General features: G+C 37.5%; 2 protein-coding genes across 4 annotated transcripts in view; both read left to right on the top strand.

The window, feature by feature from the left end:
* Positions 1-18,591, top strand: part of LOC105223006 (loricrin) — a 75,393-nt gene that overhangs the window by 11,590 nt on the left and 45,212 nt on the right. For all 3 annotated transcript variants that reach the window (XM_011200593.4, XM_011200590.4, XM_029549002.2), the window contains one exon: positions 14,004-14,058. The gene's annotated coding sequence lies outside the window, so the exon portion shown is untranslated. The remainder of the gene's footprint in view (positions 1-14,003; positions 14,059-18,591) is intronic.
* On the top strand, positions 16,748-18,394 carry LOC105223040 (early boundary activity protein 2). Its single transcript, XM_011200637.3, has one exon. The coding sequence runs from the start codon at positions 17,176-17,178 to the stop codon at positions 17,770-17,772; it is 597 nt and encodes a 198-aa protein (XP_011198939.2). The 5' UTR covers positions 16,748-17,175; the 3' UTR covers positions 17,773-18,394.

Here is an 18,591-nt window from a genome sequence, read left to right as displayed (position 1 = left end):
CGAGAAACGTGTTGGCCTTTCAAGTTCAATCATATGTCGATGCTGGACATTGACTTTGAGCAATTTTCGACAGTTTCGCAATAAAACAAAAAATTGGCATTAACTTTAGCGACGTTATCTGAGAGAATATTTATTTGGTATTGCCTATTTCATATACAGCAAACAAATAAACATTTTTTAAAAATAATAAAGGTTTTTCTTTTACTTTTAAATGCTGATGATGAAATGAACACTTGGCTATACTATAGTGCATAGCGGTTTTCGAACTCTCTAAAAAAATTAAAACCTTTCTTTTTAATTTTTAATACATGCAGAATCACGCCTCATGTAGTTCAAAAAGCTCAAGACACACTTTTTGAACCACATCGTATATTTTACCTAACTTTTATTGCACATAGTGACTTACATGCAATGATTTTCAGATACATATATACCAACCAACTTCCACTTCCTCTCCTTGAATGACGTTGTCTCCTGCATTCAATTTTCTAATTTCAGTACATTTTAAGCCAAGAAAATTATTGCGTCAATGTGTTTCTATAAATTTTTAAAAAATTAATACAAATCTTACTCGAAACACGAGAATATATGTCTTTTAAAGCTTCTGAATATTATATTTTGGAAAATATGAATATTTTTACAAATAATCAGCACTCGCTGATAAACTTTCTTGCGGGTCAAAATCATGTATTTTGTATATACATATATATATATATATGTATTTATTTATTGAAATTAATTGGAAATGCTTATCGGTTTTTGCGGATGCTGTTACTTAGAACAAATATAATTTCAAATGAATATAAAGACGGAGAAATAAACATGTGTGTTTACATATAAGTATATATTTGTTCTAGGTATACATATGTTTACATATATTTGTAAATCATTATAAATATATGTTATTATTGATATTTTCCTAATCTCGAAATGTACTAGAAACACGTGTCGAAATCCTCTCGATTTGTAACAAACAACACTAACATCTTACTAAAATTTGTGAGATGGACGTACTGCAGAACAATAGTATTTCTGTAAAGATTTTTTTGGAAATAGTAGTCGTACTTGTGGTTCAAGAAATTTGCAGTGTTAATAAAACTTTTTTAAGGGATTTCCTTGGGTAAAACCTTTTTCTAAAATTTTTGTTTCATATAAAACAAATAAATATTTTATTAGAATTTTTATTGCTACTAAAAAACACTATTAATAAAGAAATTATGTAATTTTTGGGAAAAAAATTTCAGGTGACCTCTCGGAAAAAGTTGGCAGTTAACTACTTACGGGCTCATCTAAAGTGCAAAAATACGTGTTTTAGTCGAAAACCTTAACTTAGAACTTAAACGAAGGAAAAACAACTGAAAACTGAATATTTGGCAGACATTTTTAAACAAAAAATTAAAATTTTAGTGAAAATTTAACGACGTTTTTTTTCAAATAGTTGAAGTCGGACAAAAATCCTTAGTGCAAGTCTTTTTGAATTGTATCTCAAAGACCTGTGTAAAATTTCATGAAGATCGGTTGATTAGTTGTCGAAAAATCTTCCCAACCGACTTCAAGAGCACAGTCTAGAGAAAAACGCGTTTAAAGACGGCGCTCTTTGCCTAGATAGTCTCGAGCGCACAAGTTGTCAAGGCGGTATCTCCGAAACTATTACTCCAATCGACTTGTAAATTTATATTCTAGAAAATCTAGATATAGATTTTTATTTTTATTTGATATCTAGATGTTCTAGAGTATAGTAGGGTAATAAAAATCGAATAAATGAAACCCGTAAACTCATGTAAACCCTAAATGAAAACGTCTCTAATGCCAAAATATATGTGAGCTCCAAGCTCTGAAACAAGCAAAAAATTAGTACGAGTATAGCACAATTAGTGGTTTTCTGAATAAATTTCAAGCCAAATGTTTCCCGAAAACACGTCTGAGTTGTCCAAAAGGAGTTGTTATGAAAAAATAAATCCAACATATAATCCAGAAAGATTTTTTTGAGCTTAGTAACTAGTAAAATACTAGAAATAATCTCTCTTATAAAATAAATTTAAGTTTACGATTGTAGTGTTTCGTTTAATATAATATACAAGAATACATCAATGGTTTGGCCAGACGCAAATTCTGATTGCATTCTGATCCAGATAAATATCACGACGAAATTTGCATTTATTCATTTGTTCAGCGCTTCTTACACACAATATTGATTATAAACAACCAGTTATTACACGAAATAAAAACACTTATTACCAGCGAACCACACAACAAATAAATTCAACGCTCATAAAATATAGTTTTCGCTGAAAATGAAACATAAAAAAGGCATTCGCTCATTTACGACATTTACAAGATTGGCAAACGATAAAGTTGGCCACAAACGGAGCGCGCATTTGCCGCCATTTCCCTGCACATTGCCGCTGTCGACTGCGCTGCAAAGCGGCGAATAAACGGTTGGTTGAAAAGTGTCATTTCCACCAGGCAGCGATAGCGACAGCGACATTGACATTCCGCTATTTTTCCAACGTCGACGACGCGCCGCCACACAGCCAAGCCCCATTAGTGGCGAGACCTCATTAACCTTCCGAAGGCAAACGGATGCTGTGTGTGTGAAAAGATATAAGTATATACTAGTATGTACTGTTATATAGAGTACATACATATCTATACTTATGTAGATGTGTGGGTGTGTGGCGGCAGTTTTCAAAGATCGATATCAGCTGCGCCAGCGAATCGAGCGACATGCGAACCGAATTGACAGTGACTGCCAAATTAAAGTGGCAAGTGAGGAAGGGGAATGAGAAGAGCGGAAGGGTCGCTAGGCGCTGCAATTGACAAGCTCGTAATAACGAAATGTGGATCTTTAGTGACAGAGGCGACGCTTTTTAATTCATTAGTTGGTTGTGGCAGAGTTTTTGGTGCGGAAAAATATATGTGGAGTCTCTGAACGGAATCACTTTACATTAACTATTATGTATGTACATCCGTATGGAAAGGTTTGCACTATAACTTTTTGAGATATTCAAGCAACTAAAAATATTGTTAAAAGATCTTTCAACGAAAACAATTTTTATAAAACCCATGAAGACGATGCGATCAGTGTTCTAATATGCTTTATGTGAAAGTTTTTATTTTTTTACGTATAAAATTTTATAAATTCCACACATAACGTACTATGAATATCCCCAGTAATTCTAATAACCCTACTCAATCCAAATAATTCTTCAAATAAATAACCTCCTGAAGTCTACATATGTACATAAACGAGTATCTTTACAACTTTTTAAATCCAATTTAAAGCATTTCAAAATTCCATTTCAAATAGCAGAAAAAATTGTAATTGATGTGCTCGCTTTGATCTGCTATAAACCTCTATACTTATGAGACCACCTGACATCTACACACACATAAATGAACTCACATACAGCACGAATGAAAGGCATACGAAATTACGTTGCGCATTAAATTTTCATTTTCTCTGTCGCAGCGATTTGTATTTGCATATGAATTGAAAAATCGGAGAGACCTCGCTCCGCACGCCGCCCCCGCCCAGCATTTCGTGTGACGCCGTGCCATTCAAATGACAACGCGGGCATTTTCCGCCATTTACACTTCATCACATTAGACGAACAACACGCGAATGTGTGGGCATGCATGTATGTGTGCGCGTGTGTGTGTGCTTTTATTGGAACATATGCCTAACGGTATGTATGTAGGTAATGGTGCCTGCCACTTTGTCATTTATAAATCATAATTCGAAAAGAAGAAAAAAATATGAAAAATACATCAAAAACGAACACAATAATAGGCGCAGGGGCAATAACAACAACAACAGCCACAACAACAACAACACGACTATGCAACACGCTTATCACTCAAGCATAATCGCTATCATCACAATTTGTTCTGCTCCATCCAGCCTCTGTTGTGCGCCTGTCAAGAGTGCTCATAATCGAGGAGGGAGTGGAAGAGGCGCTGCCAGCGGCTGGTGCCATTACAAATGGCGCACAATGTGAAGCGTGGCAAGTGTCGTGAATGAGTGAAGGGAGGGGAGCGCGCTTGCTTGACACTCGTTGATTCGTTGTGAACTGCCTCGCATTGTATTCTATGTAAATTTGAGTGTGTGTGTGTGCGTGTACTTGGATTACTTATAGCTTTATTATGGAGATCAATGCTGTCATCATTAGCGAAGCAATAAAATTAATCTAACTAATCATTACTCTTGACGGCGGCAATTGGAGCGCTGCGAAGTAAATCATACTTGGAAAATTAGAAATCGTTTTGAGTTGAAGATGAAGACGAAGACGAAGAAGCAAAGTTAATCTGAAAGGACTTTCACTGTTAATCTTTTCGGCATCTTTATGAGATGAATATAATTTTTAAGTGAATCAATTAAGTACTGCTACTTATCATAGAAAGTTTTTGGAGTTAACAGCTGTCGGCGATATTATGTGTGAGATGAACACTATAACCCTAAATATGTATTTCATATGACACTTCTGCCATATACATTTTTCTTTTAAAAGATTTTAACAAAATCTCATAATTCCCAAATAAATTAATAATTTAATTATATTTGAAGTCTGATTATTGTAAGTAGAAGCATTCAATTCTTTTTTCTTTCTGTCGTTTAGTCTACACTAAGGCACCAAATGGATATACTTATCTCTGTTTTATGCTATACTAGTGGATCCGGCCAAGTGTTTTTATTTCAGCTATATGCTACAGTTGACAGATCTGAATAATATTCCAATCTAAATTCCAGAGAGATTTCTGGTCAAATGAACAGGCACGAAAGCCAATAAAAATTTTGTGTATTTCCGATCTACCGTTTGGCACATAACATTTGCAGTCTTACACCCTGGTTGCTCGTTCCATCGAGTTTTGATTTTCTTTAGCATGCTTCTGTCGAGATTGTCGGATAGACAATCCATGGGTTTCCCAATGATGTTCACGTTTTCGGATGATAGCCGTAGACCATTCTTGGCTATCTCGTCCACAACAAGTATTCCATTGCTCTCGATGCCTTTGTTGCCCAGCACCGAGTAGAAATGAAGTTGCTTGCTTCTGGCAACACTTTCCACTGCTGTCCTGCTTTCCAAGACATTTTTGGCCCATATGAGGTTATTGCCTTGATTACTGCTTGGCTGTCTTCGTAGATGTTGACTCTGGAATTGCCTGCAGGTGCATTAGAGACCAGCACCTGCGAAGACCTCAGCTTGAAATATACTGCAGAAGTCCGGCAACCTAAAATACTACATACCAGCTCTATCGTCCATTTTCGAGCCATCCATGTAGATGCTCAGAGTGTTGCGCGTAGTAACAAACCTTTACGACAGCCATCTTTTTCTACGTTTACTTTGAACCTTCACAGTTGTAAAGTGGGATCGTGTAGTAGGAAATGTAAATATTGTACGATTTCCAGAAAAATATCTACTTCAGCGCCATCTGTTGGGGCTTTCCGGCCTTTGAACACAGAGACTGATCTTAGCACCTTCAAAAACTTTGATCTATTGGCTCAATATCTTTCGAGACGGAAATATAAGATTTCTTAAAAAAAACTGGTACTAAAAATGTCATATATACTTATTTTCCTAGTTAAAAAAAAAAATATCAAACAATCTTTTGAACTTTTTTTTTAAGTTCATTTTAATGAATTTTGATGAATTTAGAACTACGCTGGCAAAGTTTTAGTGGGCTATACTTGCCAAGTCAGACGTGAGAAAGTAAGAAATAGTTGCTTAAAAATCTTTCCTCAGATGAATTGGGATTCTATTTTTCGATTTTTATAAACAATTTTTGTTAACTGAATTTGCTTATGGTATTTTTGTATTTAGATTTTAAATATATATTTAGAAGAATACTCCTCAAGCGGTAAAACGTATTATTTGTATGTTTTTACATTCTGGAAAATAGCATTTTGTTTATCATTAGATACCTTAGAAGAATTTAAAATTTATTTATTAAAACTTTTCTTAGAAAAAAATTAAATTCAAGCGAACAACCAAGCCATTATAACTAAAACCGCATTGACATTCAATAAACACGAAAGCCGTCATGAACAGCTGGGGAAGCACAAGTCACACGAAACGTCTGTTCGAGCTTCAACAGAAACTGGTTTCATTACGAAGGAACACATACAGGTTTATATTCATGCAATGCATACCTTATACTACCGAAAGCGTCGATTAATTAACGTCAATACGCAGAATTTATATACTTTTATTATATATTACGTTTATATAATATATGACTTTTATTTTTATATAGCTATGTATATTATATATGACTTAACTTACAATGCATGAAGTTTATATAAAAAGACGGATATGTTTGCATGTCTGTTTATATTTGGGAATTTCAAGGTCTTCCGGCCAAATCGGCGAATGGAATTGCATTTTTGCATTGATTTAGAAGCAGTTTTGAATTCAGTTCAACGTTAATATAATAGGTAAAAATAGGTAAAAATATGTGTGTCCACATACTTACATATGTATATATTATAATATAAATCAACTTGTGAAAAATTCCGCATATAAAACTACAGTTATACGCAAACAATGCTCCGCGTTTTATAAAGCGATCACTTTTTGCGCTGAGCAGACACTCTAAAAGAGACACTGAGTGCTCTCTGTACTCTTATATTTGTTTGACAGAGTATATTTTACAAAGTGCTCTCAATAGCCTCGACTTGCTCTAAGAGAGTTTATTTAATATTTTTAAAAGTGCAGAGAGTAATAATTAGCACTGGACGAGAACAAAATATGCCAGCTGAATCTTCTTAAGGTTTGGTAATAAATAAAATTAGAGTTACATCCATTAAACGTGGCAAATAACGGGTTTTTATAACGCACTTCAACTATTTTTGGTTAAAAAGTGAAAATAATTAAATTTTTTTATTAATTTCGCACAAAAACATTTAATTGTTTTGCCGCAAGAGGCAACTACATTCGAGCGCAATGAGGTCAAAATTGAACAAAGCCTTCCTCAGATCGTTTGTGAATACGAACGCTTATCGGTGGTGTGTCAGCAGCAGCCGTCGTCTCTGACAGGTGCGCAGATGTTGCTGACTCATATCGAAAAATGAAATTTGTCAAAGCGCCACAGCGTCAAAAGTGGCCAAATATTATTTATTTTCGCCAACCGACACACTTCTGCCTTCACACCTTCACTGCTCAAGCGCCGCGCTATTAGATTGAGCGCTTGTGTGGGTGTAATTGGAGCTTTCACTTTCGCGCAGTGTTTGCCAATAAAGCGGGGATTTCCATGCAAATTTGTGTGAATAAATGAATGGTTGATTTGCCGGTGGAAAAATAGAATTGGCGGCAGCGATGCATTGCACTTGCTAATAAATCCTTTCCGCCGCTTGAAAAATGAGTTATTTGCATTGCAAAAAGTTATGCATTCATAGTTTTGAAATCGAAACCTGCATGTGTGTATGTGTGTGAGTGTTTGTGTTTGTGAGCACTAACACCGACAAATGAATATTCACAGTCAAATGGAAATGATTTCAATGGCCAGCAACCGATTGCCCGTTTTGCTGTGCTTTGCTGCTTTGTTTTGCTCTGATTTGTTGTTGTTGTTTGCCTTGCATATTTGTTGGTCTCACCTTCCTGTTCCAATAACCCAGATCGTTGTGGCAAAAGGACAAACAAATGCACCAACACAAACACACATACGTGCCATGTTGCAACAACTTAGTACGTGCACTTTTTGTTTGCACCACATACATATGCACATAGATGTGTATTTACTGTTGTTCGGCTGAGTGGTGTGGCGGCAACAATCGCCGCATGCACCCGGCTCTCCTTGGAAAGGCCACCAAGCCGCTGCTAACTTTCATACGTGCTGCACTGGCAACACCCTCTCGCGCTAACGCTCCCCTGCTCCCACCAAAGTGGCTTGTGTGCTTGCACTGTTGTTGTTGTTGCCTTCATTGATGACCGCTTGCTGATGGCGCTTGGCGTGTTAAGTGTTGCCAACAATTTCTGTTTCCTGGCAGTTGTCCACTGTATTGGTGGAATTGTTGTGGCATAACCGCAGTGCAAGGCGAAACTTTCCAACGGCAAGTGTAACAACAACAGCAGCAGCAACAACAGCAAGCGCATAGTTAGGGCAAAATTGTTATCTTCATCATAGTTTCCAGTTTTGTTTTACGTTGGCGCCTCCATTGTTTTGACTTACTGGTTATTACGGTATTTGTGTTGTTATTGTTACTACTATTATTGTTGTTTTTGTTGTTGTTGTTCTTGTTGCGATTATAGTGCAAAGTCAAATTGCATGGCAAATTGTTCGCATGCAAAATAATTAAAACTTTTTTTGTGGCTTACGGTTGACTGAACGTCGTCAATGGCAACTGGCACAGTGGTGAAAATCTGATAAAGAAGAAAAAACCTCTACTTCGGCACCGAAAGTGTACAGCTGTATTTTTTATAGCAATGAGTGTAAAAATATTTTTATCTGTATTTTGATAAGAGAGTTTCAATGACAGCTATATGCTAGAGTGGTTCGATTTGAACAATATATTCGGAGATTGTACCGCTATCTAAGAAAGACATCTGCGCCAAATTTGGTAAAGATATCTTCTCAAATGAAAAATGTTAAATAGAAGAACTTAACTTTGGCTGATCAATTTGTATGGCGCCTGTATCCTATAACTATCCAATTTGGACAATTTTTTCAAAAATTGTATTATTGACTCAGGCAATAACGCATGTCAAATTTTATGAAGATATCTCGACAAATAAATTAAAAAAAATATTTCCATACAAGTACTTACTACGCAATGAAGGTCCGATATCGGTGGTTCCAAAAAATGAGCGGATTCTTAAGAGGGAATCGACGTGTGCAAAATTCCTCATCGATGTCTCTAAAATTGAAAGAATGGTTCCCGCGTTGACAGACGGATAGGTGGACATAGGAATCTGGCTAAATCGACTCACCTTCCAAAGTTAATCATTTGTATAAATACTTTTTACAGGGTTCTTTCTGGTTTTTTATAATATAGGATTTGTCCGGAAAGTACTAGGACTGAGTCGATTTAAAAAAATTTAATGAACCATTTAAAAACTTTCAAAATAGGCTCCTTCTGCGTCGCTGCCAGCGCAATTTTCAAGCATTGAAGGCGCCACGGAATGTAGGGCGACTGTGGAAGCGTTGGGATGCCGGTTAGGTTGTTAGGTTCACAAGAAAGGCGGTGTGAGCCGTCGCGTTGTCGTGGTGCAACTTCCAATGCGATGTCTTGTCGGATTTGATTGACCCTTCGTCTGAGTCTCTTGAGGAATTCTACGTAAAACTTGGCGTTGACAGTTTGTCCAGGAAGAACAAATTTCTGGTGGACGATGCCTTTGATGTCAAAAAACACAATGGACTTGCTCATTATTCCGGTCTTCATCAGCGACCTCTCCCCGGTCCTCCAAAAAGGTCAGGTGTCACGGAAACACACCACTTCTTGCTAAAGCAACATTTGGGGAAGCCTGCTTGGTCATATCAAACGTCTCTGTTGCAGGTTTCCCAAGTTTCACACAGAATTTAATCGCGTACCTCCGCTCTAATAGACGCTGAATTTATGGCTTTCACCACTCACAAAAACGCATCGCGCGAAAATGTTTGCCCTGACTCTGCAGGTGCTCAAGGTCAATTGACCAACCGTTCGTTAGCTAGTAACGCTCTCTACCGAATCCAGTCGGTGCGCGCACGCTCCGAGATACAGTCGCGGCGGAAGAAAATTAGTCCTGTTAATTTTCGGACAAACCCTGTGTTAGGCTGTCCATTAAATTACGAAATAATATATTTTCACCCGAATTTCAAAGCTCCAAGAGACAATAACTACTATAATCAAGGGTATCGTGTATAAAAACACCCTAAACCTTTCAAATCGCTCAAGTTGAATAAGCATCTAAGGCTTATTATAAATCATAAATAAATATATAAATTAATGCTATAAGCGGTTTATTTTAAATAAAAATCTGATTGTCACGTCACTACATTCGTAGAAAGCATTTATCAATTTCTGAACACGTCACAACTTCGCAGCCCCAATTAACAGATTATTGATGCAGGGTGCGATCCCTTCCCCAGCCGCAAATGGCTTTTCTGTTTCGGGCATTTCTCTTTCACATGCAATTCTTTGAGGACACAGTTAGCGTTTCGCCCCGCCGCCGCGCCGCCACTTCAGCATTTTGCAGTTCGTGGTGTTACTGACCACTTGTGCGCCCTTGGCAAAGGTGACATCACTTTCGTGCTCGAGACAGTCGTGGCAGGGGCAAGCAGTAGGACTGGAAATTGCGCGACGATAAAAACAATAAATTCATTTCTGCCGCCATGGCTATTCATTACGCCATTTCATTCCTTCCTTTTCTGTATTTTCTTTCACCATTTTTGTTGTTGCGCTTTTCATTTGTCGTCTGTTACTGCGGCGAAAGCGGCCATTAGAACAAGGATCAAGCGAATGGCAAAGAATACGCTTAGACAGAAATATGGTAAAAGTGGCGACAAAAAGCGACGCTGCTGCTCTTGTTGTTGTTGTTGTTGTTGCAGCCGCTACACGGAATAATGAGAGCAACAAGCGCACAAGTGGTGAAGCGCCACCAATTGACCATTGTTTTAGTCATTGCTAGTTATTATTGTATTTGTATTTGTTAAGCGCTGCTGGCCGTCGCCTCGCCGATGACGTGGCATGCCAGCAACACAACTTCGTTGCACGGGAGAGAGGGGGAGAGAGGAGCGTGTGGGGTGTGTGGCGAATGAGCGAGTGAACTGAGTGGCAACCCCAGCGGAATTGAAAGTGGAGTAGAACAGTGCAAAAATCAACACTGTGGCAATATTGTTGGGGCAATTACGCCACAAACCAGAGCAGCACCAGCGGGACTGGGGAAAGACCAACAATGCCAACAAATGCTGCCTGCACTATTTATGAATTGTGTAGAAAACTCTGTAGTGAATGCTTCGTGCCACTGGGTGGCTGAGTGTGCGGTTGTGCTGCGGTGAAAGTGCTCTGGAAATATTAACGCCATAAACTTTGTGGCACAATATGAGGTTAGATTGCGATTGCGACGCACCGATAAGCAGAAATTATTGTTGATTCATGTGATAATAAAACATACACATATGAGCTTTTGTACAAAATATAAAAATAAATGAATTATTTTTTTAAATCGCATATGTACTAGTATATTTTCAAAAACACTCGTAACGTACTGCGTCGAATACTTTCGGAGCTGGACTGTTTTTCTCCATTCGGACGACATGACCTAGCTAACGTGGCTAACATGCAAAAGGCCATAAATCTTTCGGAGAATTTTTCTCTCGAAATCTCGCAACGTCGACTCATCAGTTGTTGTCATCATCCATGCCTCTGCACCATATAGTCTTATAGAGTTTGGTTTTTCTTCGTTGAGAGTGGACTCTATTTCTCAATTGCCCACTCAGTCCGAAGTAACACCTGTTGGTAAGAGCTATTCTGCGTTGGATTTCGAGGCTAACGTTGCTGTTGGTGTTGATGCTGGTTCCAAGATAGACGAAATGATCGACGACTTCGAAGTAATAACTGTCAACAGTGACGCGGATTCCTAGTCGCGATTGCGAATATTGTTTTTTTGATGATAGTAGATATTTGGTCTTGCCCTCGTTCACTACCAGACCCATTTGTACACTCTTATAGAGGATTATACCTTCTCGGTTTAGTTTTGCAGCTCGAATTATTCGAAGTTATACCAGATTCAGACATCGCGGCATAGAGGCATGGTGAATATCTAGTCAGTTGTTGATTTTCCAGGTCTAAAACCACGCTGATAAGTTCTAAACAGTTTGTTGACGGTGGGTTTTCATCTTTCACACAATACGCTCGATAGAACCTTATAAGCGATATTGAGGAGGCTAATCCCATGGTAGTTGGCGCAGATTGTGGAGTCTCCTTTTTTATGGATTGGGCCATAGCACACTAGGGTACTCTGGGCATCAGTCATTAGATCTTCTATGAGGGTTCTAAAGGGTGATTTTTTAAGAGCTTGATAACTTTTTTTTAAAAAAAAAAACGCATAAAATTTGCAAAATCTCATCGGTTCTTTATTTGAAACGTTAGATTGGTTCATGACATTTACTTTTTGAAGATAATTTCATTTAAATGTTGACCGCGGCTGCGTCTTAGGTGGTCCATTCGGAAAGTCCAATTTTGGGCAACTTTTTCGAGCATTTCGGCCGGAATAGCCCGAATTTCTTCGGAAATGTTGTCTTCCAAAGCTGGAATAGTTGCTGGCTTATTTCTGTAGACTTTAGACTTGACGTAGCCCCACAAAAAATAGTCTAAAGGCGTTAAATCGCATGATCTTGGTGGCCAACTTACGGGTCCATTTCTTGAGATGAATTGTTGTCCGAAGTTTTCCCTCAAAATGGCCATAGAATCGCGAGCTGTGTGGCATGTAGCGCCATCTTGTTGAAACCACATGTCAACCAAGTTCAGTTCTTCCATTTTTGGCAACAAAAAGTTTGTTAGCATCGAACGATAGCGATCGCCATTCACCGTAACGTTGCGTCCAACAGCATCTTTGAAAAAATACGGTCCAATGATTCCACCAGCGTACAAACCACACCAAACAGTGCATTTTTCGGGATGCATGGGCAGTTCTTGAACGGCTTCTGGTTGCTCTTCACCCCAAATGCGGCAATTTTGCTTATTTACGTAGCCATTCAACCAGAAATGAGCCTCATCGCTGAACAAAATTTGTCGATAAAAAAGCGGATTTTCTGCCAACTTTTCTAGGGCCCATTCACTGAAAATTCGACGTTGTGGCAGATCGTTCGGCTTCAGTTCTTGCACGAGCTGTATTTTATACGGTTTTACACCAAGATCTTTGCGTAAAATCTTCCATGTGGTCGAATAACACAAACCCAATTGCTGCGAACGGCGACGAATCGACATTTCACGGTCTTCAGCCACACTCTCAGAAACAGACGCAATATTCTCTTCTGTACGCACTGTACGCATTCGTGTGGTTGGTTTAATGTCCAATAAAGTAAACTGAGTGCGAAACTTGGTCACAATCGCATTAATTGTTTGCTCACTTGGTCGATTATGTAGACCATAAATCGGACGTAAAGCGCGAAACACATTTCGAACCGAACACTGATTTTGGTAATAAAATTCAATGATTTGCAAGCGTTGCTCGTTAGTAAGTCTATTCATGATGAAATATCAAAGCATACTGAGCATCTTTCTCTTTGACACCATGTCTGAAATCCCACGTGATCTGTCAAATACTAATGCATGAAAATCCTAACTTCAAAAAAAATCACCCGTTACAAGAGTATCTTCCGGTCTTGTAACTTCTTAGCACCAATTAGAATCGTAGTTTTTCTCATGTGTGATACGTTTGGTATGCGTAACTTTGAAATGCTTTTTTAAGGAAGTCAAAAACACTCTAAATATAATATTCTTCAAATTTTCTTATAAACTAGTGAAGAAGCCTTGAAAATTATTACAAATAAATAAGTTCATAGCAAGTTGCAACTCAATGGAAACGAAAGAGAAATTAACAAACATTAAAAGAAAAATAACTTACGGGCGATCTGTGGTCGGGAAAAAGAAGGGGGGTTCGTAGCAGAATTTTCAAGGGTTAATAACGGGTTTTCTCGATTTACGAAAAAACTACTAGTCTTATAGAAAAAAGTTATATGTAGGTAATGAAAGGATCTATTTTTATATGCAAGTCTCTTTATATAACCTAAAAATGTATGTGAAAAATTCGAAGAGCCAAGTTTTTGGGACTTCATTTTTATTTTATACAAAATAGTTCTTTCTTTCACGAGATTTGGTGTAATCTTACCATACTGTATTTTTTAAACAAAGTGTTTATTGTTCTTTTTATGTTGCCCTAATATCGAAAAAAATCTAATTTTCTATCAAAAACTCACAAGTCAAAATTTCAGATTTCTTTAACAATGCTCTTCCTTGGTCTCTTAGAGTAATGTTGTAACAAAATAATTATTAAGTTTTTAACAATATCATTTCTTTCTTGCAGCTTAAACCATTAGCCGATTAACGAAAAACTATTGACAAGCGAATTCTAAGTTGAGGTAAGTTGACTAAACCGAGAAATGAATATTCATAAATCTATTCAAACAAAATCATCTAAAAGCTATTTAAATGTGTTAAAAGCAATTTTTGAAGTTTTCTGTGAAATTTACTAAAAGCGTTTATGAAGTATAATATAAACACAAACAATTTTAAGTGACATATTCATGACAAGAGCTTGTCAAATCCATTTATGCTGCAGTCGAGTCAGGATAAGTCAACATTTCACTTTTGACGGGCAATCGGCTTTTGTAAAGTTTAATTAAATTTCAGACAACTCAATTTAAAATGCTCACTGCACATGCTGTGAAGAGCTGATAATTGATAACAGCACTAAATATTGCAACAATGAAGTGACTATTTGGAGACATGATGTGCGTAGGAGGACTAAATAAGCTTCATTTTGCATTTGTTGCACTAAATAACTGAGAATCACACGAGAAAATCACACTGGCAATTAAAGTATCACTTGCCCGACGGCTTTAAGGCAACAGCTGCCGCAACAAGCAAACACTCGTAGCAGCACGCCGCGCTCCTTGGCCGCCAGCCGAGCCGAGCCGAACGACACCGACTTGTGTCAATTTGCATATTTATTACATCAACATATTGCGCTTTTAGCCGAGCATGTCTATACAAGTGCAAATTTACTCATATGTATGCATGTGTGTGTGTGCAAGTGGGCACACATGAACAACTTGCAGCTGCAACAACACCAAGAGACGCTGCAAAAAAGCAATTCATTTAGAAGTTGAATAAATTAATTTACAACAATTTATTGCATATGCATAGGCGCACCACACACAAACACACAGACACACAAGCAGGCATGTTTTCACTACAGAAGCAGAGCAAACAAACGTTTCCGCATTTGTGCCGTGTAGAGGAGCAAGCAAATGAATGCCATAGAATCAACAGCGTTTAGCTCTTTGCACGGTTTGTACAAGTGCACACACACACACATATGCATGCATATTCACAGGCATAAATGCAGCTTTTAAGGCTGTTAGAGAATGCGGTTAAAGCATTCATTTGAATAGGTGGGCTGCATAAAGAGCCTCCGCACACACCAACACACTCACATACACATACTCATACACACATGAGTAGATAAGTGCATGTGTTAGCAGTGAAACCGCTTAGACCGCGTAGCCGAAACGGCAGAGTGCGCTCGACGAAAACTCGTCAGCATTTAATAAGCTGCGCTCGCACGCAGCCACGACGATTGCATACTTTTAGGCACTAGTTGCCGAGATGGATTCTTCAACCAACAACCTGCAAGCGCAATGTTTATTTATTTATGTGTATGTGTGTGTGTGTGTCGTTGACTACGTGCGCGGCGCATTAGTATGAATGCGCATTTATATTCTGGAGAAGACTCAACTACCTCAACTAATCTTATCTAAAGCTCTTAATGTTAATTACACTCAAGAGAGTAGTTACATGGCGCTTTTGTATGTTTTGTACTGTGATTCTTGTGATTCTTCGCCTGAAAAGCCGCATATGCGAAATGTATGTATGTGTAGTTAGTGATAATTATGTGAGTACTTGGAAGACTGGAAAAATGTATGAAAATAGTCAAAAAAGTAAAAGTCACTCGGAAAATTATTTGTAGCTGCTTGAGCGGCGTTGCTGAATGGGCTGGATTTCATATGGCGTCCTTGTGAGGATTAAATTCGTGTATTTTTGTTTTGTAAACAAACAATAAAAATTAAAAAAAAAGAAAAAGCGGTAACATCGGTTGCTACCAAGCTAAATACCCTTCACAGATAACAAATTTTTCATAAAAAAAGCAGCTTTCTTGGATGAGGTTAAGTTAATCTAACCTTTGCTGGATGAAACCCAAATCAATAATATTTTTGTTGAAAATAAGAAAAAGATTTCAACGAAAAGAGAACCGAACGCGTAATGAAAGAAAAAATGTTTTCGTATTTTTAATCAAACTTCATTCTTCATTATTTTCACTAATTTTTGAACAGCTGTAACCTTTTTTTAACTTTCGCGAATTTAAGACTTAAGACAACAATGTATGGTGTGACACAATGTGATTCGTAGCGCTGGAGATATACGACTGGAAAGACATCTATTGGCAAAATACGAAAATACTTTTTCGACTATCTAATATATTCCATGATAGTCGTGCTTAGAAACTCATGTTGTTATGAATTTGAAATCTTTCATTAACTCGATAGCTATTTTTTATACCCTGAACAGGGCTTATTAAGTTTGTCACGAAGTTTGTAACACCCAGAAGGAAGCGTCGGAGACCCTATAAAGTATATATTATATATAAATGATCAGTGTGTTGAGCTGAGTCGATTTAGCCATGTCCGTCTGTCCGTCCATCTGTCTGTCTGTATATATACGAACTAGTCCCTCAGTTTTTAAGATATCGTTTTGAAATTTTGCAAACGTCATTTTCTCTTCAAGAAGCTGCTCATTTGTCGGAACTGCCGATATCGGATCACTATAACATATAGCTGCCATACAAACTGAACGATCGGAATGAAGTTTTTATATGGAAAACTTTCACATTTGTTAATGTATCTTCACAAAAATTGGCACAGATTATTTTCTAAGGCAACAATATAATCTCCGAAAAAATTGTTCATACAAACTTTGTTACTAAATGAAATGCACCTGTGAAGGGTATATTAGCTTCGGTGCAGCCGAAGTTTACATTTTTTTTTGTTTTTGATAACCTTTTTTTATCTTATTTTTGTGGAAATTTAAAGCTGAAAGATCTTTCACTGGAAAATACCTTGTAAATATTGTCCCAAATTTCTTTAAAACAGAAGAGATCAAAATTTACATATTAACGCCTTTGATCATGAGACAAGACACGTAGTTAAATAACCTGTTCCCAAAGCCTTTTTTACACGAAGGGCAAATAATTGAAAGGAACAACAATTATCACCCTAAGCTACCTGAACGACAGCTGATGAAGAGCCCTTATTTCGAAGGGCAAAACAATTAAAAAGGACTCAAAACAATACCTGCTGTTCGTACGTTCGACCTGTTTTTATAGCATAAAACCTGAAGTCCTTTGAATTTCACTCACACACTCACAAAGTCTTCTAACGTGTCAATATCTCACGAATTCACATACTGAAAACATCATCATGTTAGGAAAAGCGCAAATCCCACGAAATACAAACAAGTTGATCAGTCGCCGCAAATACGAAGCCCTTTTGGAGGCTGTACGCCTGATCAAATACTACGAACGTTTGAGTGCTGAAGACATCATCATGCCATCAAACGACCAAATCCAACCATGTGAATTGTATGACAGGTCATTTGATAGCCGCTTCATAACTAAAAACGAGTTGATATGTCGCCGCGAATACGAAGTCCGTATGAAAAAACCGCTCCAAGCAGCAGCCTCCACTGAAAACATAGTTATGCTTGGACCAAACGGCACAATTGTGGCAAAGAAGGAGTTTGATGGTATACAATGGTTCAACGCTGCAGTTGCCACACGTACGCTGTTGACTTTGATATTCGACCGGCAGACTTTGGCCACCCACACGCTCTGCAGACCATCGCACGCACTCTGTTGCCAGAATCGCCTGTCGAAGCCGTCGTTGGATATTGCGAAGGTCTCCGATATCATTTATTGTGTTCAGAAAAGATTCGGTTGTACGGAAATGGAGATTGGCTTGCTGATCGTAATGACGTGCGCCGATGTGGCCAGATCGTTCAAAAGCAAAGAGAATTAAGTTTGAAATTGAAATGTTAGATGTTTAATTTGCAGATATATTTGTTCAATGGAATAAAATTTGGGATGTTATAAATATTTGTTTTTTTTTCTATTTTTGTATTAAGGCAAGAGGTTTTTCGATTTCGTATAATAGATACAAATTTTTGACTAAAACAAACACTGTTACCAGTTTTAAAAGATATTTTTCATGGCTGTGATGGACATTTATTAATTTTTTTATGGATTTTATCACTGCCTCGGAAAAGTCCCGGACTGCTTTTTTGTGAGATGATCCTTTCCCGCTGATATTTGCATAAGCAGATAGTTGGATGTTCTTTAGTATATGATCTTTCTATACCAAAGATCTTGATACAAGATTATTCTGCACAAAAGAGCATCAAGCCAAGAGATAGTTTCACAAAAAACAGTCTAAGACTTTTTCAAGCACTTCATCATTTTAATCTGAATATAGTATCTCTAAGTTTTGTCTGTAAACTAACTAGATTTTAATTCTAAAAATTGGCAACCTAGTTGGGAAAGACATAACATAAAGAGTTTTTTCAGAATGACGCTACAAAAGTTGACCGATAGAGATAGCAAACAATGCCATGTTTTTCCCGCTCTTTTGAAATTCCTCTTCAGTAAGGTTTAGTAAAATAGTATCGTGAAAAGATATACGATCCAACAATTTTATGGTTCTCATAATCGTGGTTCTCATAATCGTTCTGTCAGATTAATAATTGAGCGTCTAGTGGAAAAAATTGAATCAACAGGCAGAATACAAAATGTTCACGTGTCAGTGAGACAAAGAAGTATCCACAGTGTCGAGAATATTGCT

Source organism: Bactrocera dorsalis, chromosome 4, assembly GCF_023373825.1.
Source record: "Bactrocera dorsalis isolate Fly_Bdor chromosome 4, ASM2337382v1, whole genome shotgun sequence".
Lineage (NCBI taxonomy): Eukaryota > Metazoa > Arthropoda > Insecta > Diptera > Tephritidae > Bactrocera > Bactrocera dorsalis.
This window is presented reverse-complemented; position numbering and strand designations above follow the sequence as displayed.

Coding starts and splice junctions, on each gene's coding strand:
- LOC105223040 (XM_011200637.3), top strand. CDS start 17,176: ATGTTAGGAAAAGCGCAAATCCCACGAAATACAAACAAGTTGATCAGT.